Source organism: Aphelocoma coerulescens, chromosome 2 (genome assembly GCF_041296385.1).
Source record: "Aphelocoma coerulescens isolate FSJ_1873_10779 chromosome 2, UR_Acoe_1.0, whole genome shotgun sequence".
NCBI lineage: Eukaryota > Metazoa > Chordata > Aves > Passeriformes > Corvidae > Aphelocoma > Aphelocoma coerulescens.
In genome coordinates this window covers 3,629,119-3,651,742 of record NC_091015.1, presented here as the reverse complement: position 1 = coordinate 3,651,742, position 22,624 = coordinate 3,629,119, and the positions used below count along the sequence as shown (strand labels likewise).

Below are 22,624 nucleotides of genomic sequence, written 5' to 3'. Positions count from 1 at the left end.
GCAGAGCTATAATTGTGTGCAGTATTTTTAAGACCAATTCCAAACTGGCCATACCAGAGTTATTCATGTCTTTGGGCATGGTAATTGGCAGTATTTTTTCTGGAAACTTTCTCTTTGTTATTTCCCCTCCTGTTTCTAACCATATGTTATTTATTAATAGTGAGGTGTTCGCTGCTGCAGCACAGCCTGCTCTTAGCTCTGGTTTCATGCTCTTGCACCCCAGCTGGCCCTGGTGGGATGTTAGCTAAGAAAAATACCCCATATCTCTGTTCTTGAACTTCAGGCATGCTCACATGTGCACATGCCCTCCCGTCATGTGTGTTTAGCCTCTAACACACCCTGATTCCATTGGAGAGGAAATAATCAACAATCATCTCTAAGAAATATCAGTATCTTAGTGATCTGGATCCATATGGGTAAATGTCTTACTGAATGAGGCTTTAGTTCATCCAGAAATAATAATAATTTAACAAATCATGTCCAACATACAAAATACATCACCAAGCACATACAGAAATGTCCTACAGTACTGTACAGGCTTTGAGTTTATATCAGACATGCCATACTTTTCATTGTAGAGAAGAAGGGAAACCAAAATGTTTTCATTAAAAAAAAAAAAACCCAAACCAAGACTTATATGAGGTGTTTGAGAGTTGTGAGAGTAAATTGATTATCAGCAGTTTGCCTCTGGAAGGATGAAAATTGAAAACTCCTTCAATATTTGGGCTTCAGCAAAGCTTTCAGTACTGTCTCTCACAGCATCCTTCTGGACAAAAAGTCCAGCACACAGCTGGCAAAGGTTTTTTTTCCCCAGCAGGTGCTGGGGCACTGCCCAGGCTCCCCAGGGAATGGGCACGGCCCCAAGGCTGCCAGAGCTGCTTTGAGGGACAGGGTGGGATCATTGGGGTGTCCTTTGTAGGGCCAGGAGTGGATGATCCTTGCAGGTCCCTTCCAACTCAGGATATTCCCTGATTTTCTAATTCCCTCATTTTACTTTGGAAGACTTTGACCAAAGTGTCTGGAATCTTTTTATAAGTAGTCCTGATCCTAACCATAAACCTAAAGCAACCACATAAATTAGGGGTCGTGTAGATGTGTAACTTTATCAATCCTGAATCAGTCTTGTGCTGATGTTCAAATACTGTTTGACTTTTGTTTTGTTTTGGGTTTTTTTTTGTTTGTTTGTTTGGTTTTTTTTGTTTTTGTTTTTGTTTTTGTTTTTGTTTTTGTTTTTGTTTTTGTTTTTGTTTTTGTTTTTAACATGTCCCAAACAGGAATTGGTGAACTTGCTTTTGACTGGCAAAGCTGTGTCCAATGTTTTCAACAATGTGATAGAGCTGGACTCTGGGAATGGCAACATCACCATTCTGAAAGGCATCACGAGTCGCAGTGATATCGGTTTGCTGTCCCTCTTTGAGCACTATGATGTCTGTCAGGTATGTTCTCCATTCCCCTGGTTTAATTAAAAAGAAAACAATTACTTTTAAAATCAGCTTGGAGTGAGTAAAGCAGCAGAGAAATTACTGCCTTGGTTCACTTTATCTCTTCTGTGCTGTAGTGGTGATTCTATTACCAGTAAAAAAAAATTACAGACAATTCAGATAGCTGTTAATGCAATGGGATTGTTCCCTTTAATTGCTTTAGGTAGTTGTATTTTAATTTTAGTCATTATGAAAATGAAAAGATAGATTAAAACTTTCAAAGGAGTGACAGCTATTAATTTTCCTCAGGAAAAACTTGTGTGAGCATTTCACTAGTTCTCCATCAAGAGGAGATGGAGGATGTCAGGATGGACATCTTTCTTAAAGACATGTTCTGTTCTAAACAGCCACTTTTGTGTTCAATGCAAGAATATTATTTGAAATTCTCTTGCTTTTATGAGATGCTAGATTAGATAGTTGTAGCAGTCCCACCTGCATTTGCAGCATCATCACCTCTGTAAAAGTTTGGAAGTGATTACCAAAGGATTTGTTTGTTCTGATCTGATGTAAATGTGAGACTGAAAACAAAGCTTGATTTTAACTCCTTCCCGTAAGGTTGAAGTCAGCTACATTCTTCTGCTACTGGAAAATTATAACTTTTGTTATTTTTAATTAACACAATCATTTACATTATTCACCAAATTACAAAAGGCTTGAATTCAGTCAGGACAGTTTATCAGTGTACCCAAATCAGATTAATTCAGAATAGAATGGACTATAAATAAATAAGCTTCTGTGTCTGGTTCACGCTTCTTTTTCTTTTCTATAAACAGTGTAATATTTAAACCCTCAAAAAATGGTTATGCACCACTCCAGAATTTGTTCCATTCTCTAGTGAGGAAAATGACTCAGGAGTAGCAAAATGGTAAATGAGGTCAGGGCAGGTGAGAGCTATTTCTTACCCACCTGCCCTCTAAAAAGAAAATAAGTTACCCAGAGATTCAGACACCATTTTCCACTTACTCTGCAAATTATGTGGTAGAGGGGATCTGCTTCTACTGCTGTGCTCTTGCATGGGAGCTGGACTCAGGAGCTGGGATCTGTTTTTCCAGGCCAGTGACTTAATCAGAAACTCCAGCAGACGTAGTTTCCTTTTTTTAAAGAGTCTACCCTAGTTGGGCATCTGCTGCAAATTGTCCTGGTTTTTATTAAGAACATCTGGGTGTTCTCTGCATTTCAGTTCAGAGGCAATGTCTGCTTAGAACTGGGACAAAAGTCCGATTCTGGTGGGCTTTGGCCCCAAACTGGGGAGTCTCCACTGTGGCTTCAGTGGAGGAGCCAGTGTGAGGAGCCAGATTCTGCTTCCTGGTACAAAATTTAGAGCAGTTCAGGAAAAAGAAATGTCAGTGGCAGTTTGCAGCAGTGGAACTGAGAATAGAATTTGTCTTTCAAAGTGACTCTTTCATTCCTCTCAGCATCCAATTACAGTGTGGCTCTGAGGCTGGTAACTGAAACCAGCCATGGAAAAGGACTGTCATTTTTGGTTGGGTTTATTTTTTGTTTCCAGCAGTAAGAAAATCCTGAGCGTGCTATATGGTGAATCACAGACACTGGAGTCAGAAAACTCCCTTTAGGTCATATCCAGCCCATCTCTCAGGGGAAAACTCAGGATATTTTTGTGTCCTGTTATAGAGCAGGGTTTCTTTTAAAAATCTGTATCCATGAAGTCCCTTTTTGCTCAGATGGCCATTTTCTCATTGATTTTAGTGCATATAACTGATCTTACAGTTTTACTCACCCATCTCTACTCTAAAACATGAATAAATGCAAATAAAGATTTGCAGGTCCTTGTGAATTTGGAGATTTTAATATCTACTACACAGCCTGTGTTTGGAAATACTATTAATAAATCAGACTCTTCATTTACTTAGTTTCCTCTGATTATAATTTTACTCCTAATCCGACCTGCCCCCTAAACAATTCATCCCCATCCGCTGGGCATTTGCAGCTGATGTAACAGTTCCTCCCTTTTTCATCAGCACATCCTGTCCAAAGCTTGTTTTTATTGCCCTGCTCTAGACTTGTTCCAACTGACCGACACATTTAGGACAGGCTGTTCAAGATTCCAGGCCAGATGCACCAAAGGCACATGGAGGAAGACTTCTCTACCATTTTATCTCATTTTTCTGACATGTGGAGCATTCTGTGTGTAAATCCACAGTTCCCTTGGCGTGGCTGCTGAGTTGCAGATATTGTGAGGGCACGTGAATTAATCCTCCTGTCAAACTCCAGCAGTGACAAATCAAAACAAAATGATCCTTCCTTCTTCTCCAGCGACTGCCTGGAGAATCCCTCTGTTCCCCATCCATTCATCTCTTCCAGTGGATCGTGTGTTGTCTTTGCTGATGAGAAAAACGTGTGCCCCAAGTAATTTGTCTGGAGTTGTTAATGTTTAACCATCACTCTCAGCCCTGACATATCACCGAGCTCCGTGGAGTTTTTGCAGTGTAATTACTTGCTGCAAATTGTTTCCCAATGACAGATGGATCCATTCCATCTGTTTCATGTGCAAATGTTTAGTTTCACAGTGAGTCCGTATTGTAATGGGAAAAAAAAAGCTGAAAGTCCAATTCTGCTACTTTTCAGTTGGCAAGTTACACAGCTTTGGGTTTCTTTTCTTTGTGCTAAGCCCATATTTAAGCAATATCAATTCTGTGTGGTCTTACACATTTAATTTAGAAGTCCAAATCAAGATTTTAGGTTTCCTGGGATTTATTTAGAGCACTTCAAGCAATAGAAACATTTCCACGTGAAATGGGTGGAGGTTTCCTCAGTCTGCTGACCTGCAGGATGCAGCAGTTCAGTCTCAGGGAAGCTGAGTGGTTTCTCAGCAGGGACAAGACCTCAGAGAAGGGGATGAGGCACAGGAGTGGGCAGGACCAATTTTAGCACTCCTGGGTGAGAAAATCCCTGCATTTGGGTCAGAGCCTTTGGCCTAAATGCCACGTTAAAATTGCAGGTGAAAAGACTTAGAATGATGAAATTCTTCCTTTCAAAATGTCTTGTGACATTAAAAGTAGAAAGGGATGGAAACAGAGATGCCTTGTGTTTATGCCAGGTCATTTAATAACAGTGAAAAGGGGAAAAATAATCTGCATTCTCAGGTAATAAATTTAACAGTTACTGTTATTATCATTATCTTTAATAACTTGCTAATTCTTTAATAATATTAATAACCAATTAATAAACACCACAATTAACTTGAATAATGATAATAATAACAGTAATGTATAGCATTTATATGCCATTTCCTGTTAGCAGATCTGTGCTTTGCAAGAGGGGCATTTCCACTTTGCTGAGAGGGGTAACAGGTGAATAAAAGTCAAAGTGCTTATCCCAGTAAATCAGCCAGTAAGCTCCTGGCTGAACTGGGATGAGTACAGGTCTGAATCTTTCATTTTAAAGGCAGTGTGGTGCTGGCTGATAATTTCACCATCCTGCAGAAATTATTTTTGAAACCACTTTAGGTGTGTGCTGTTGTATGTGAAATAATGGAAATAATCAAGGTTATTTGTCTCTTTTGAACCTTCTCTCTGATTTGTCTTTGTTTTCACCAATTCTCTCCTGCTTTAAGCTGTCCTGGCAGTTAAACCTCCTGTTGTCTGACCTCCCAAATTCACCCTACTCTGACTCCTGATAGTGTCCCAATCCCTGCCCAGCATTTCAAGGGACTGGTGCTTTTTAGTTTTTGCTTCTCTGAAAACAGAGAGGGCATTGACAAAGAAGCTACACACATTTTCCCTGTCTCTTTTCAAAATGAAAGAGTAAAGTAACAGAAAGAAACAGAATTTATTCATTAAAATTCCACAGATGGGAAATATTATCTTTGGTCTTTTTGAAGAAACCACTCTGTGCTGTGACAAGGCCTGCTTGAATTATGAAATTCAGCACACATGCTCTGTCTCCTGGCACCTCACCTGGGTTTTTTTTTTGCCCTGTGGAATGTCCCTCCTATAACCATCTTCCCAGGGAAATGTGTCTCCCAAACAATCTCTTGTCCCCATCAGATGGGCTGGATTCAAGCCAGGCCATTGGTGGGGTTGTGGAGGGGAAAGTTGAGAAAGAAGGATTTAACCACCTCGTTTGAGAAGCTAGCCACAAAAACATGCAAGGGCAAACTGGAAACTGATGGTTGGCTTCAATTTTCCATTTATTTTTTGGGAATGGGGGGTAAATATTGTGCCCTGTAGATGCAGCAAAGGAAGCTGCTATTTATGTAAGACTTTTGTGAGCATCACTGCGGGCAAAAACATGAAGTACATTCAAATGTGACTGAAAGAAGGCTGACAAAGCATTGGCCTTTGAGAAAGTCTGTTCTTCATTCCTTGTTTTTACATCTCCCTTTCTAGCCTGGAACTGAAATTTTCTTTAATGAAGTCCTATTGTCCTCTGAGTTATGGCCAGTTATTTTTCCCAGGGGCCACTCACTGTTGCTGGGGTATTGGCATTGCTTCCCTGTCAACATCCTTCCAAATGAAACAGAATGACAGAGTTTTTGTTTTAAGACAATAGGAATAACAAAGCCCACATGTTTAGAAGAGCTCTGCATGCTTTGCAAACAGATAAAGCAGAAAATGATGTCAGATACTGCCCACCTGTCTCTCTGGATTATAAACACCTACCTTTGGATCTGGACTTATCCCATCTCACTTTAGGTGCTTTTTAGGCCGAAAATCCTTCAGGTAAAGGTCCAGCCAACTCCCTGCATCACTAGTGAATGGGAGGGGTCTAAATTTCTGACAATACCCATCTCTTCCTTATTTGATTTTATAGACAAAGCCTAAAGGCCAACCTGCATTAGAGGGCCTAGAAATAAATACAGAAGAGGTCAGTGGGCTGAATCCTGCCCTGTCCTCGTCATTGCAGTGATCTAACTCCCTGAAGTGGGCTATAAACTCTGAGGGAATGGCAAAATGCTGACATCTGAGTGAGGGTCTGAATCTTCCTCAAAATTTCTTCACTTGGTGGGACATTCCAGAAGAGCAGCAGAGTGGGACAGGGATAAAGAAAAGCTCTTGAAGCTGCCTGGCACCCTGAGGTCTGTTTTCCGTGCCACATCTGCTGCTTTTTACAGCATGGTAGCATAAGGGAACTTTAATCAGAAGCCAGTGCTTTCCAGGAGTCTCTTCTTTTCTTTGGGAGTCCTAGGATTTAACACATCTCTTTCTGTTCTTCTTCAGTCATGTCCTTTCCCCACCCCCCTCCCAATTCATGATCAGAAAGATTTCCTTTTCTATTAAAAAAAAAAAAAAGGATCCAAAGCTGCAGAGAAATTACCTAGGGCTCCAGTGTAGCAGTAGTGTTTGCTATTATTTTATAAATGTATGGCTAAAACCTCCTCAATTTCTGTCTCACCTGGCATAGTGCATACTCTGAATGGCAGATCTCATAAGCCTTAATTTTATTTTTCTCAAGCTGATTGAGATCAAGTGCTCAGCAATGGCAATAACTTTACCCTCACAGTGTCCCCTAATTGTCTGCAAATACAGTAGTGATGGGGCTGACCTGGTGTTCCAGTGGGGCTGGTGGAATGGGTGACCTGGGTCAGTGGGGTTCCTGCTCCCCCAAGGGCTGTTGAAGAGGTTTTTACACCACTGACACTTCACTCTTAACACCCCTGGAACATTGTTTAATATTCATTCAGTAAAGGTCATTGCAGCTGTGGGGAATAAAACACTGACAGGACAAACAATAGGCTGCTGCCTGTAGCTCTGAAAGCTTTGTGTAATTATCCTTTTGTCTGTCAATTGTACGGGATTCAGTACTACCAGAAATTCCTCAATTTGACAGAACCCAGCCCTTCGTGGAACCATTACACACTGTGATTACTTCTCAAATAAACATCTCTAGCAGCTGTATTCAAGGAAAGACACATAAAGCAAGGAATGATTGATTATAACTCGAAAATGAATAGTAAAGTCCCACAAACAAGGAGGTGAAATTACATGAACTGATAAAACTCCTGGAGAATAATGCCATCAGATTGGCCATATCCAGTTATCCTGCTTGGTTTTGATCCCACATTCTCTTGTTCCTTTTGGAATGCTCATGACAAAAGATGGCCTTGCTCAAGGGACAAATTAAAGCCTAATGGTGAGCTACCATCCACTCACTCTGGCAGATCTATTGGAATAATTTTCCAGCAATAAATATTTGTCTGTAGGTTGAGTTTCGCCATCGTGTGAATACACGCCAAAGTCAGAGGTCAGATGGGGAATGAGCCCTTTGAAGGGGCTTGCTTTTGAAAACTTGATCAGAACGGTGTCCCTGAAACTTATAAGCATTCTTGAGGGCTTTGTAAGGGAGAGGATCGGGGTTAGGGAAGTCTCCATAGGAACTGGAAACATGCAGCACAAAAGGACACCTCCTTCATTCCCCCCTTACTCTCCTTTCACCTGAAGGTGATTAATGAGCCTGCTTGAAAACCAAAACTTGAATAGTGATAAAAATACAGCCATTGAGCCCTTATCAAAAATAGTGTTTAATAAAAAGGGTGCAAGTCACATATCCCTGATTTGCCTTTGGAATTCAGCCTTACAGTCGTAGGGAACACACTGAAAAGAAGGGGTCTCTGTCAGCCCCGATCTCTGTCAGGTTCTTGGTGGATGACACAGACACTGCTGAGTTTGAGCAGTTTGTTGAGGAGTCAGAACACTGGGTGTTCCTGCCTGTTCTTGTCCTGCTTCCAGGTTTTATTCCAGGTTTGATTCCAGGTTTTATTCCAGGATCACTACCACCAGCCAGGCTGGTCAGGCAGTTGAGGAAGCACTCAGGCCTCACCAGTAAAATAGGGCATAATTCTGTGTGTGGGGAAGAGTCTGGAGAGTGAGTCCTGTGAGGAGCTGCTGAGGGAGCTGGGGGTGTTTAGCCTGGAGAAAAGGAGGCTCAGGGATGACCTTACTGCTCTCTAGAACTCCCTGACAGGAGGGTGTAGTGAGGTGAGGGTCGGCTTCTTCTCCCTGGCAGCAAGGGGCAGGACAAGAGGAAATGGCCTCAAGCTGCACCAGGGGAGGTTCAGGCTGGACATCAGCAAGAATTTCTTCACTGAAAGTGTGGTCAGATGTTGGAGTGGGCTGCCCAGGGAGGTGGTGGAGTCCCCATTCCTGGGAGTATTCAAGAAACCACTGGATGTGGCACTCAGTGCTCTGGTCTGGTTGTCAAGGTGGTGCTCGGTCAGAGGTTGGACTCAATGGTCCTGGAGGTCTTTTCCAGCCTAAGTGACTCAGTGACTCTACTCCACTCAACAGCTGATGCTTGAAGAAGCAGCTGAAGGAATCCTCACTGTGAGGATGGTCCTTACTTTGTCAGCAGCATGGTTCCATGTTGTATTTTCTACAAAATGTGTTTTGCATCTCGATGTCAAAGGCAGCAGCTAATCCTCAGCTGGTTAAATTGATGTAACCAAAACAAAGACTTCTCCCTTCCTAGGGAGAGGAGGATTTAAGCTACAATATTTTTAGACTCTCCTTGTTGTCTTAGAGTTCATGCCCTCGCTGTTTTCTGCAAAGATTGTAATTGAAAACTACACATTTTTGGAGAATGTTCCTACAGCCCTCAATCATCTGAACAGTTTGTCCTGGATTTGGGGGGGGGGATGGTTCATGTGAGTGAGAGCTGGAGTGGACGTGGCTTTGAAAGTTCTGTATCTCTCTAATCTTTGTCAAATGTTGTTTGATGAAGCTGGGAAGTTGCTTTTGCAGACAAACATAGAAAGAACACATTTTTAGGAGGAGACTGGCTGTTCTTTTTGGCTTTGACTTATCTGCATATTAAAATATGCATGTTTGTGAGACTGAATGCTTTCATCTGTGTCCCTCTAATTTGCCATCTTTTGTTGAAACTCCGTATTTTCTTTTTTGATAACTCCTCTTATGAGTATTATTGGAAGCTTGTAAAAAAAATTCTTTACTTCTGAGCCAAGAATTTACTTAAAAAGCAAAACTGATGTATAAAAGGCTGTTTTAAATAGATATTAGCAAAGTAATGAGTCAGGGAACAGTTACTTAATTAGCTGGAGACTTGTTATCTAACATCAGAAGAAATTCTCATTGGGGAAGGCAGCTGAATTCACACTCGTAACACTTCAGATATAAATTCTAAACATCAATCAAGATGAAAACACAAACTCCTTATCACTTAGGGTGCTGGTTAGAGTTTTGATTGCAACAGAATTAATGTTAGCTTCTTCCTTCTGGCATTTGCCATTTGCCCCTGTGCCCGTGGTGAAGACCTGAGGGCTGCACTGTGGGAGCTGCATGCACAAATCTCTATCTAGAAATCATGTGTAAGAATTTTTCTGTTAAAAGTCACTCATTTTCCACTAGGGGTTTTTCAGTGAAAAAAGTCCTGAGAGCAAAATGGCTGAAAGCAAAATGTTTAATTTCAGATTTCAGTTTCCCTAAGCCATTTCTCCAAGGTACAAAGCCCAGCTGCAGTGCTGTTGGTATCCCCTTCCTCCATCCCTTATAGATTAAATCTCTGCAGTATTCTAGTTTAAAACATCTGTGAATGACTATGGAAGTTGTTTTTATGCACTTTCTTACAGAATATTCAGGTTATTTATAGATACACTTTCAAAAGAAGGACAAAGGTTTAGAAAAGGATTTTGTTAAAGTTTTTTTTTTTCACCTGAACCTATTTCATTTTTTAGAATAATGAAGCAAAACAAATTCTGTATTGCATTCTTCTATAGCTGAAAATACGTGTTTGGACTGTGAACTAGAAGATGATAAAGTGAAGGGAATGTGTTACATTTTTTATCCAGGAAGAGATTTTGGGCTCATTTGAGTTGCCCAGGCAGGGATGTCTCATGGCACCTGAGATCCTGTAGTCTCTTACCTGGTTTCCAGTTATTGTTGAATGACAGCACAGCCTCCCATTGATCCAGTGTCCTATTCCTGACCTAAAATCACTGTGGTTTTACAGCTGTTGCAGAGGACAGGCTTCCTTTTGGTTCAGCTCATCTGGGATCTGATCTTACAGCTGTAAGAGCACGACAGCTGCATTTCATTACCTGCCATAACTCAAGGCCTAATATTTGCTTTATATGCTTCCTGATTTACCAGAGCTATCCTGGTGTGCTTCATCAACAGTCTATAATGAGCCTTCATTAGTGTTTGTAGACTACAATAAACAAATGATCTTACAAATTCTATGTTTTCCACAATGAATTTTTCTCCCCCCAACCCCTGTGATACCCTAATATTCTCTATTTTTCTTCTAGGTTGGTTGTTACTTGAAGACCCCTAAGTACCCAATTTGGCTGGTTTGCAGTGAAAGCCACTTCAGTGTGCTGTTTTGTTTGGAAAAGGATTTGCTCAGTGAGTGGAAAACGGGACGGAGGTTTGATCTCTATTACTACGATGGCTTGGCCAACCAGGATGAAGAGATACGGTTGACAGTGGGTATGTGCAGCTCCCTGACTCTGCATTTCACCTCGGGATGGGGGCAGAAAGAAGGATCCAATAATAGAAAAAGTGATGGTTGCAGGCAGTGAATGTTAATTTCCCTAATTTCCGTAATTGGTTGTGGTGATTAATTATATTTCGCGAGGAGGTTTTGAGGATAAGCTCTTGAAAGGGTTAAAAGTGATCGTGTGTCACTTTATACACACTGGCAAATCTTTCAGTGGCACTGATTCCCAAGGAACAGGTTGTGATCTCTGCCTTACTCACACTCCCAGGACCATAAAATGTATTTTACTACTCCCATTCTCCTTCACATCATCTCACATCGTTTCTACAGGCAGAAAGTGCAGGCCTCCCATTCCTCACCCTAAATGCCTGTAGGAAAATGAGCACATAGGGTGAGGAAACGTGAAATCCTTGCCTCCAAGGCAAGAAGATGCCAGTAATCTGCTAAAAGAGTTTTGTCTCTTACCTGTCTGGAAGCACAAGCCTGCAGAAGGTCTTCCAGCTTGTTACACTCCTTTCAGGGAACCATGCCAAATTACACAGCTGCTTTTACAGTAACTACATATTTCTCCAACTGGAGGGCATTTGGATGAGTATTCTGGTCCTTAGAAAGCACCTACTTCAGTATGTTCTCCACCACTAAATCCCTGTTTGCTAATAATACCCTACCTACCTTTTGTTTTCTTTCCTTTGGTATTTTTATACAATCTCATCTGTGATTCTTTGATAACCACATTCCTTCTCAATCTTAAGGAGCCACTCTATTGTAGTCTGCTCTTTAGAAATAAGTTGTCTCTATTCCTTATTTGCACCGACATCCAGGTTTTTGGGCAGGATGGGTGTTGTATGTTCTGCCTGAGTCCCTGGGGCAAAGCTGTTCATGTGCTGGGAGTGCTGGGGGCTTGAGAACCTCACGAGATATGGTAGTGAGTTCAATCATCTTTCTGCCTGTTATTTATCCTTTTATTTTAAAGAAAACCCCTGTCATTCTGCTGTAGGGGTCACATGCTCAAAAAATGATCAGTTTTCCCAGGACTTTGGTTGCCAGCTGGTTCCCACATCCCAGATAAAATTGACACGGGTGATGAAGCTCAGCACAGGACTAGAGGCACATTTTTTCTATTGTGTTCTACCACATAACATCTGGTCCAAAACAGGTATCCTAATCTGTCTTTCCATCACCAGGAATGTTTCCAAAATCTAGATCTGCCAAGCACTCTAAGATCCCTGGATGAGAAATTTCCCAGAGCACGTATACATTTTTCCCTTTGCTGTCCAGTCTGCCATGGCATTCCTCTGTGTTTCTCCCCAAAGCCTAAACGTGCATGGAGTTGTAGATATCTCTTTGTTGTGGCCATAGCCCCTTCCAGGGTTTGTCCCAGTAAATCCTTTGTTATCTGTGAAATTCTGCAAAAGGCAGTAAAAATGCACATATTTTCATCATTCCACAAAAACGCTGTCCTGGCTCTGGCTGTGCAGTAATCCCTTGCTAGGTCTGGAGAAAACTCTAATTACTTCACATCCAGAAGGTAACACTGGCCAAACATCTAAACCCAGAGCACAGGAGCAGATGGAAAAGCCAGAATGCTGAATATTGCTGGTATTTTCCTTGTAGAAATCCCAAGCAGGGGTGATGTTTAGGCAGCATTACCTGGAGATGCAGCACGAGGAGCTGGGCACTGCCCCAGCCACGTCTCCCTGCTGCTGATTAGCAAAGCTGGTTGCTTTACCTGAGCAAGAAGGTGAATTCCTTGAAATGGGAATCCTGGTTATAATTAGATAAAATTACCATCAAGGTCACATTTCAGGAAATAGTAAAGAAATTGTGCTGGGCAAGAAAGGCAAAAAAGACAGAAGAGTAGAATTCTATTTTGGGAGTAGCAGCAATTGCTACTTCACATTGAGAATTTGCCTTGCTTTTCATACTTAGCCATTTCCCAAAATGGAGACAAGAAATATAAAGTTCCTTCATAAAAGCAGGTTAATGACATCAACATACCATCATAAAGAGAGGAAAATAATAATAAATCTTTGCATTTATTAGAAATTTTGGATAGGCAGAGAAGAGCTGTAACAGTGCTGGTGCTCAGTTTCTCACTACCTAGAAGTTGAATATACATATTCCTTGCCTGTTCCTGTAAGATACACCTTTATGATACTTTTTTTCATATTTCTTTGTTATGGAAACACTCCATTTAAACCTTTTGTTGGAAGAATTCAAGTCTAAAAATGACAAAATTCATCAGAGTTGGCAATGACTGGGAGGGGCAGTCACGCCATGTGCCTGTCCTCTTACCAGCACTATGGTCAGGACAGTGGCCTAAGTTGCACCAGGAGAGGTTTAGAGAAAAATTTCTTCACAGAAGGGGTTGTCAGGCCTTGGAATAGGCTGCCCAGGGAAGTGGTGGAGTCACCATCCTTGGAAGTGTTCAAAAAACGTGTACATGTGGCACTTGGGTGTTACAGTATTTCCACACTTGGAGTCATGGGTTATGTGGTGAACGTGGTGGTGCTGCTGGGTTGATGCTTGGACTTGATGATCTTAGAGCTTCCAACTTCTATTATTCTGAAATTTTGTGTTACAAACTCTTCAATATTATGACAAAAAAGGTTCTTTTAAACTTAAAAGATTCCTATGTGCCTCTTAAGTTCCTGAGGATCTAGAGGAAAAACACCAGTACTTGATGTACTTTTAAATATTGTCCATTTCCCTCTACTCCAGCCCTTGCAGTCATCCAGAGTTCTCTGCATGCATTTGTACCCATCAGATCAACACACAAGGGAGAGCCAGGTCCTTTCTGTGACACAAGAGAGCCAGATAGATCTGAGACTGGCAGTTGTGAATGTCAGAACAATCCCCTCCCATCCTGTCTACATCAGTCTCACTGAAGCAGACCCAAATCCTACACCCTGCTTTGGCATGGTGTGCTGCTCACAGTCCATTGGCTGGGTGACAGACAGAAAAGAAGAAAGAAAGAAAAAAACCCTGGTCTGCTGCAGTTTAAATGTTTGACTCCAAAACAGGAAACAGCTGAGCAGACTGACATCCAAGCTGGTGGCAGGATGTTTTGTCCCTGGGAAGCTCAGCTCTACTTTCACTGTTGACAGATGCCATGTCTGAGACAGTGACCTCTCTGTTTTCCCCGAGCCCTGCAGTTGCCTCTTGGTCCCAAAGGAATGCTCACAGCCTGGGGAGGCTCTCTGATATCCCACACAGCATCATCTTCTCCTGTCTGTGCATTGCTTGCTGAACAGTCAAGGGGCAATCTTCTTCTCCAGGGTGAGAGTCCTAATCCAGTTCAAACTGGACTTGCGGTTTCCTATTCAAGTGTAGCACTACCACTGTCCTTAGCATTTGAGTAACAAAAGTTACTCAGTAATTACAACATCAGTTGCAAAATAAAAGCCTTGTGACAGCCCTGCAGCACAGTATTTCGTTTTCTGATCTGTGGTTTTCCTTGAAACCATCTCTGTGTGAGTCATCCAACCTGGCTCAGGCGTGGTGATCAGTGGTGGATGTGGCAGTGGTTGGGCTCAAATCGTCTGAGAAGTTTTTCTGTGGGGTTCTGCATGAATAGAAATTCCCCCAGCCACTAACAATGTCTGTTATCTCTCTGCAGATACAACTCAGGTGTGCCCTGAAAATAAAGAAAATGATCTTACTCCTCCACTTGAGCACTGTATTAGGACAAAGTAAGTGAAATTACAGTTTTTCATACAGATATATTCAGTTGTTGATACAAGTCACACAAGTGAGGCTATAGAGTCAAAAAGAATATTTCAGCAAGTAAAGCTGAAAAATCACTGCTTAAAAATCAGAAAGGATCTGAATGGGCCAGGCTGTGGTAAGTATTACACATTTAATTATGTGTTACTGTAATTCACATTGAACTGTCCAAGGTGTTCGTTCTTAGAGGGACCTTCACTACATCACCAAGAACTGACTGAGCCAAATCCAGTCAGAGAGCACAGCTTGGCTGCAGTAGATCTAAATTTAGATTCCCAAAAGTGCTTGATGCCTGTTGCAGAGGTGTAATGAGAAAAGGAGGAAATTTATTCTATTTTCATCAGTCTTTTCTGAAGAACAAAAGGGGCAACCTGGGTGTTATTTTCAATATCATGAAGCCCCATTGAACAGTCTCAGTTTTCTCCAGCTGTCTGTGGACAGCACAGGCTTTGTCAGGACCACAAAACAGCACATTTTGTGCAGTCATTCATGACAGTTCTTAGCTCATATTCTCTCCTTAAATACGAGGTTAGTTCCTGTCATTTTGGGATTTTCGTGGGCACTTTGAGGCCTGTGTAAGCAATTCATCCAAGTCATACTGAAGTTAATGGGAACATTTTCAGCTTAGTGAGGCATGGAGGAAGCCAAATGGAGAAATTTAGCTGGGCAGAAAATTCAGCTTTATGTGAATTCCAGCATGGCTTTGGAAGTTACTATCTGAATATCTCTGGAGCAAGAAGTGAAAGCCTCATTGTCAGAGACCATAACATTTGTTCTATCAGCGAGCCAGGCAGCTTCAGGTTTCTCCTGCAGTTCCTCTCCTGTCCTTGCTACAATTTGCTCTGTAAAAAAAAACCCAGCAGAAAACAAATAAATAAGGACAGTGGCTGCCAATGATCAGAAAGTCACTGAAAGTTAGAAGAGGCATCTTGCAAGGTGACAGCAGTGACATCAGTCCAGCCTTCCTGCACATACAGATTTTATTGAGTCTTCATTTCCAGTGACACTTAAGCATGATTGCAAACTCAAATAAATAATGTATAACCTCAGAAAGCCCCACGGGGAGAATAATGCATGCAACTACTTAAAGTCTTAGAATATCTTCCATTCCTGGCATTGTGTCAGAGTTATACAGTGTTGGTAGTGCTGCTTTTTGTTTATTTTAAGTTCCCTGCTTTAATCTGCTGGAGAAGTACATTACCAGCAAATTCCAGTGTCAATTTATTTTGTTTGTAGTATTCTCAGCACTGTCTGATTTACCCTGGCCAGTCTGGCTCCTTGTTTTCAGTGTTCTCCCTTTGCTTTGAGGGTATTTATTTAAGCGTGGCCTTGCTGCAAAAGGTTTTTCATGTTAAATTTTTCCTTTTTGTTTTAAGAATTTTTTCTTCCAGCTGTGGAACAGTATATAAGGAAAAGTAAAAACCAAGCCAAGTAACCAACATTTTAACAATTTGGCAGGTAAAAAAAGGGATGTTTTCTATCATGGAAAATACTCCTGAATTAATTTTTCATAAAGCAAAGAGCTGTTACTTATTTTGATGAAGAATTCATGATGAAGCTCCATATCAGACTTCTCTCATCAAAAAATGCAGGATAATTTCTCAGGCAGAGTGAAGAATTTCACAGTCTGAAGAATCAAACTAGGACAATTAACTATCATTAATTGGTTTTATTGTTAATTGGGGGTTTTTCCTTCTGTTCACATGCCTCAGTTCTGGTTTAATCCATGACAAGCCCATTGCTTATCCCAATATCTGAGCACCACCATCCTGTAACACAGAGTGAGTTCTGTGCCTCACATCTGCCTGATGTTTGTTCTCTTACCCTCTCCTAAAGGGAAAACTCCATAGGTAGTAGGCTGGTTTGGCATTCAGTTTTTAATAATAATAATAATAATAATAATAATAATAATAATAATAATAATAATAATAATAATAATTAATAATAATAATAATAATAATAATAATAATAATAATAATAATAATAATAATAATATCAAGATAATACTGTTAATGTTATTATTATCAGAAGAGAAGGGTGGTTTTGCTTCTGCCAGAGGAGGAGGCTCATGTTTTCAGTCCCTATTGTATAAAACATCAGAGAAGTTTAGTTCTGAGTTTAAAGCAGGTAACCCTTCAGCTGGCTCTGGAATGACCAGTCACCACCAGGTATCACTGTAACCAAAAAATGGACAAGTTACAAGTGCTTTTCTTGTGGCTCTCAGCCCCAGACATCTGTGGCAGCAGTCGGATTCTGGCCCAGGGATGTCTGGAATGTGCATCCCTGAGTTGTTTTGGAGCTGCCGTGCAGACAACTTATCCTGTTCTTCCCTGAGGAATACTCTTATATCACAGTCCTGATCCTCAGCATTGGGGGAAATAATATCTGTTGGCTCTGCCTGAGGGGAACCAAACTCTGATCTGATATTTTAACCTGAATTCAGCAGTGTGTTTTATTAACCCTCTGTGGTAGTGGGGCTGGGGCGTACTTGAGTTCACCTGTTGGCTGTGAAGTGAAACACCCAGAGGGAATTTAGTGGATAAGAGAAGAGCAGAGCCTGGGCATTCCACCCTGAGATACTGATGTGCTCCAAAACAATACCAAATTATCAGCACAGGAGATGCTCACTGAGTGCTATTCCAGGCTGAGCATTGTTCAGGGCCTGACCTGTTCCTCTTCAGTTCCCGTTAACTCTGTGACCCTTGGGTGAGGTTGTGCTTGAAGCAGATGGGTCAAATGTAGTTTTCCTTTTGCTAATCTGATAAATCATAATTGAATCAGCAGCTAGAAAATGCCTCACTGTGAATTACACTGTGGCAGGATAGTTTGGGGAGGTGATCCCCTGCGCTGCCCAGGAGGTTTTGTATCTGTTTGTAAATAAAAGACTTGTTCAGCACCTGGAGTGAGATTCCTCACTCTTTGACACCTTTTCTTGTGCAGATGCAAGAGGGGAAAAAAGTTTTGTCTCATAGAAGCAAACAGCCAAAGGCTGCTTTTCAGTCTAAAAAATGGTTTGAAAATAAACCCAGGAGATGAGGCTTGTTCTGAAAGTTACCTTCAGTCCTGCTTCAAAATTATATTCTGTTGAAGCTCTTTGTGGAAAGCCTGTTTTAAAAAAGGCCAGTTCCTCACTGCACAGTGATTAACAACATCCTTACCAACCACAAAAGTGGTGTCAGCAATGTGGGTAATTCCACAGGGCACAGTGCAGGCTCAGAGCAGATATCATCTGGTGTCTTTTGGCCTCTGTGGGGCCTCTGTGGATCCCTCTCAAAGCTTTAATCACCCTGGCGAGATACAAAATTGTGCCTTGGGAAGATTGGAGACAAAGATAAGGGATGATTTGATGCCATTACCTGAAAAATCCAATGGGGACAGAAGGTGGCAATTTTATTTTCCATTTGGTTTTTTAAGGGGTGACATTCCTAACCTCTGGCAGGGACAGCTCTCACCTCTGACAAATGCCAGACTAAATTGAATATCCACACATGAAACATATTTTAACTTAAGATGCGAAGCATCTCTGCTGTGTATTCCTGCTAAGTATTCCTGGGATGGAGACAATCTCTGCAATTGTTTCGATTTTTATTTTCTCAGCAATGTAAAAAACAGAAGGGAAGAATTTCACAACAGCCCTCAGATGGTCACTTCCTTTGAGACACTGCCCTGAAGACTGCATGAATTCAGCTTTTGGTTTTGCTTTACGCTTAATTGGCTTGCTCAGCACAAGGACTGAGCTGCCATACCCTTGCTGACACATCCTGTCCTCAGTGACAGAAAGAATGTGGCACTGGCAGCTCACTGTTCCCTCCACCCCCTCACCGAGGTCTTACTACTCTGAGACAGATTTTCAGAATAGGTATTTTGAATAGATCTACTCAGCACTGGGAATGCAACAGTTTAGTTCCCAGAAAATGTGGACCATGACCTTGCAAATGAGAAGAGCCACAGCCAAGGGTGAATTCATGCCATGAGGGGTCAGGTGACTCACTTCAGGGACGTGACTGGACAGCATCATCCTGCTTTCACCAGGTTTGGGGGCAGATCTTTGTCTTTTGCCATGGTTTGAAAACACATTTTGTGGCAAATTCAGGGTTGGTGCCTCCTTTGCATTCAGTCCCATTCCTGAGGTGGGCAGCTGAGATGTGGCAGCCAGTGCAGAGCCAGGAATTAAGAACATGGAAGGGTCCAGACTGGCCTGGAAACACTGTTCCCAGTGTACATCTTCAGTGCCATTCTGAAGGAGGAATAAGGGCAGAGAAAGGCAAAACCTCAGCACAGGAAAAGTGAAACATCACCATTAAAATGAGCCGTGGAATGCTTGGAGGAGCCAAGGTCAGGAGCAAAGAGAGGTGCTCAGTGAAATGATCCAGGCACAGGATCTCAGAGTCAGAGGGCTCCTAATCAGAGCTGAACAGGAGGGTGCAAATTATCTACTGACAGCTGACACTGAGTGTTCTGGTTATTTGGGGTTAATTCTTGTACCCATCTTGGGCATTCCCTAATTATTCTGTCCAACGTGAAGGTTCTTGTTGTGAATCAGCTGCTGCTGAGGACTTTATGTTTCCCAGGAGAGGCTGGAGGGAGGGTCAGGACAGGGACCTCCAACCTTGGCACCTCAAATCAGGGGGTACAACTCCCTCACTTCTGCTCCATTCCCACTGATATATGGTTAGTTATCCCAAAAAAGCCCATCCCAATCTCTCTGAGGTTCCTTGGGTGGTTGAGGGCTGTGGGTTTGCCTTTCCAGTGATGAACTGATGGTTGTCAAAGGCTTGCTTTCATTTCTAGGTGGCAAGGAGCTGTCATTGACTGGAACGGCACGGAACCCATCTTGTGACTGATGTGAGCTGCACTTTATTTGGGAAGACCAAGAGGAAACGACTGAATTAGCACATTCCTATTCCCACCAATGCAGGAAATGGGGCAGTTTGAGATGAGGAAGAATGACAAGGTTACAGGCTGGCAGAGTTTCACCTCAGTCACCTCGTGCTTCAGATATTTTGCTTACAATATAAACAACACTGACGTAAATTCCTCGTCACTGCCTTTAGCATAAAGCTCCTGAGGGCAGGCTGGGTTCCCACCACCAAATCAAGGTTACAGATGAAGCAGAGAAGTCGTCAACGTCCCCTTGAGGTCTCCTTCTGGATCCACTCTGTATCCTGCAATTGTTTGGAAGCATCTGATGGGAGATGCTGAACCCAGATTCCTCTCACTTTTACAGCCTTCTCTGTCCTGCCTTGTTCTCCCCTGACAGAACTCCAGTGCCACTACAAAACATCATCCAAGGAACAGATGTTCACCTCTTTGCCTGGTGTTAGCAAGCCTCATTTTGCACTAAATAGGTTGGTGACCATCTGGGCTTTTCAGGGGAAGCCTGGCCTAGACCAAGTCCTCGTTGTGTCATAAATTTGCAGTAAGGATTGTGGTTCTGTGTTACCAAAATAATGCCATTAGTACCTTCCTAGTACTGGGTGCAGTTGGTGTGTAACAGTGCCTCGTGCTGATATAGCTCATTTTTCTTTCTGGTAAGAGGCAGCTGTATCGGTATCTTTACATTTATACCTTTATTTCTACACCAGGGTTTATGTACACCCAAGTGGCAGGTTAGATCTGGGGTTTGCTTCTTCGTAACTACAAGAAAACAGAAGAGTTGTGTCATTTTGAAATTCAACTGGTGCCTATCTGTGATAGGTGCCAGTTTCCATGGTAAAATAAAGTGTGTGTGCTGGAATGAGGTGGAGATGGATCCTGAGGTACTGAAGCCACAATTTGTATTCTGATTAATTCTGTTTTAGCAACACTCTACCGAAATTGGAGCAAGTTACTGTACTGAAGAATGGAAAAAATGCCTTGGGGAAAAAAAGGTAGATAAATGGTGTTTCTAGAGTTATTCCTCTCTCCTGAGAGTGAATATTTCATGAGAGTTCAATAAAGGACTTTTAGTTTCTGATGTTTATTGTAGCACCTTCTTCCTAGTCAGTGTGGAAACTCCTCTGGGTCCTGAAAAATGAGTACAAAATCTATTTCCAGCAAAAATTCAGTGTTGTTCTGGGTGTAGGGTGGAGATACCAAACTGACTGTGCAAATAGGGATCTTGGGAAGTTAACACTGGAGTTAGATTTGAAAACCAACCTGAATATAAGTTATAAAGGAGTACCAGAAAGGTTTAAATGGTCTTTGGATGAAGATCTGCCTCCCCCTTTGCTTCCCATTCACACCAAACTGTCTGTCATAGAATCACAGAATGGTTTGGGTTGGAAGGGAAATTAAAGATCATCTCATTCCACCCCCCTGCCATGGGCAGGGACACCTTCCACTATCCCAGGTGGCTCCAAGCCCTGTCCAACCTGGCCTTGGACACTTCCAGGGATCCAGGGGCAGCCACAGCTTCTCTGGGCACCCTGTGCCAGGGCCTGCCCACCCTCAGAGGGAAGAATTTCTCCCTAATATCCAATCTAAACCTGCTTTCTATCAGTTTAAAGCCATTATATGCAGTAAAGCATCTCAGGGTTCCAGTTACTTTAATTTTATTTATTCCAGTGGAATAAAATCCATTTAGTTCATATCACATAGACAAACTTCTTAAAACTTGGTGAGATGTGATCTCCCAAAGAGATTCAGCCTCTGAGACATCAGCAGCATCAGATCCATGCTCGTTCCTGACTCTGCTGCAGGGATGTTACATGGCCTCTGGCAAACCCTGTCATCCCTGTGTATTTGGGGATGTGTTTGTGCTGTCAGCTGCAGGCAGATTCAGTAATGCCTTTAGGATACCTCAGCTTGAGCTTCGGTGTTTCTGGGGAGTCCCAAACAGCCAAAGATCCCAGATGTAAAACCTTTTTCCCTCTTGAAATTTCTGTATTCTGTAGTCCACACTTTGTTTCATGAAACAAATGCAGTTTTGATTTTCCCACCTGCCTCACAGGGCAGCTGTAATATAAAATTTTGAAGGGTGCATTTGGACAGTAAATACCGTGGAGATGACAAATGTTGGAAGATTTTTGGAACCAATAAATTCCTTTCTGGTTTTTCCAGTCTAGTAAACCCACACCATTTATTTCAAAGCTTTAAACGATGTCAGATTGGAGATAACCTCCCACTCCCTGATAGCAGAGCAGCACAGATAAGGGCTCCTCTGGGGCAGGAGGGAGCTGCTTTGGGACAGCCCAGATTTTATCTGACTGAGATCTGGATGTCTGCAGTGCAGATGTGTTCAGGGGATCTGTTCTCTGTCCAGAGGAGGGGAGGGGAGGGTGTGGTGTGTCTTTGCTTTAGGATGAGAAGAACTATTCCTATAAAGGGAGCCCAAGAGGATTGTCTCCTGTGGATTGCACCCATGCAGATGTCAGGATTTTTAGTGTATGAGGAAGAGGATGGCTTTGTTGGAAATGGTGGTTTATGGGTTCTTGTGGAGGGTAAATGAAGATGAGGAGAGGCCCTGAACTCTGTCCCTCTTTCTAAAACAGACTCCAAATAACTTTGAGGCTCCTTCCTCACTGGTTATGGAGAATCTTTTTGTTAAAACAGGTTTTTCTTACCTATTAGCTGTCATTGAGCCCTTGTATGTTTGTTTGCAAAGTCCACTGCCCACCTGACAGTGAATTAACTCCAGATTTACCTACCCCTCACTCACAAAGGTGGAAAAAAAGAAGCTGGGCCACCTCTCCAAACCACCACCTGTGCAGGGCACCTCAGCACTGCCGAGCTCCTTCCACCATCCTTGCTCCTGGAACCTGAAAGCAGCAGGTTCCTTCAGCAGGGCTCAGTGCCAGTGCCTTTTATCAGGCAAAAGGAGTGGCTCTTTGGAAGAAATCTTCAAGCAGAACATTAATTTAGATCTAAATACTCTCAAAAGATAATGCCAGAGCATTACCTGGTTGCTGCCTGCATCAGGACTTGCGTGTTTTTACTCAGTGTAAAGCACCAGCAATTATTTCCTTTAAGACATTACAGGGCTTTTTCGGTCAATCACACAAGGCAATGCAAAATGTTATGTG

General features: G+C 42.2%; 1 protein-coding gene across 3 annotated transcripts in view; it reads left to right on the top strand.

The window, feature by feature from the left end:
* MINDY4 (MINDY lysine 48 deubiquitinase 4) overlaps positions 1–20,697 on the top strand; it is a 67,009-nt gene extending 46,312 nt beyond the window's left edge. For all 3 annotated transcript variants that reach the window (XM_069006298.1, XM_069006299.1, XM_069006297.1), the window contains 4 exons: positions 1,275–1,436; positions 10,705–10,885; positions 14,515–14,587; positions 19,413–20,697. In XM_069006298.1, the coding sequence (XP_068862399.1) occupies positions 1,275–1,436; positions 10,705–10,885; positions 14,515–14,587; positions 19,413–19,461 (465 nt within the window). In that variant the 3' untranslated portion in view covers positions 19,462–20,697. The remainder of the gene's footprint in view (positions 1–1,274; positions 1,437–10,704; positions 10,886–14,514; positions 14,588–19,412) is intronic.
* Positions 20,698–22,624: the final 1,927 nt, after the last annotated feature.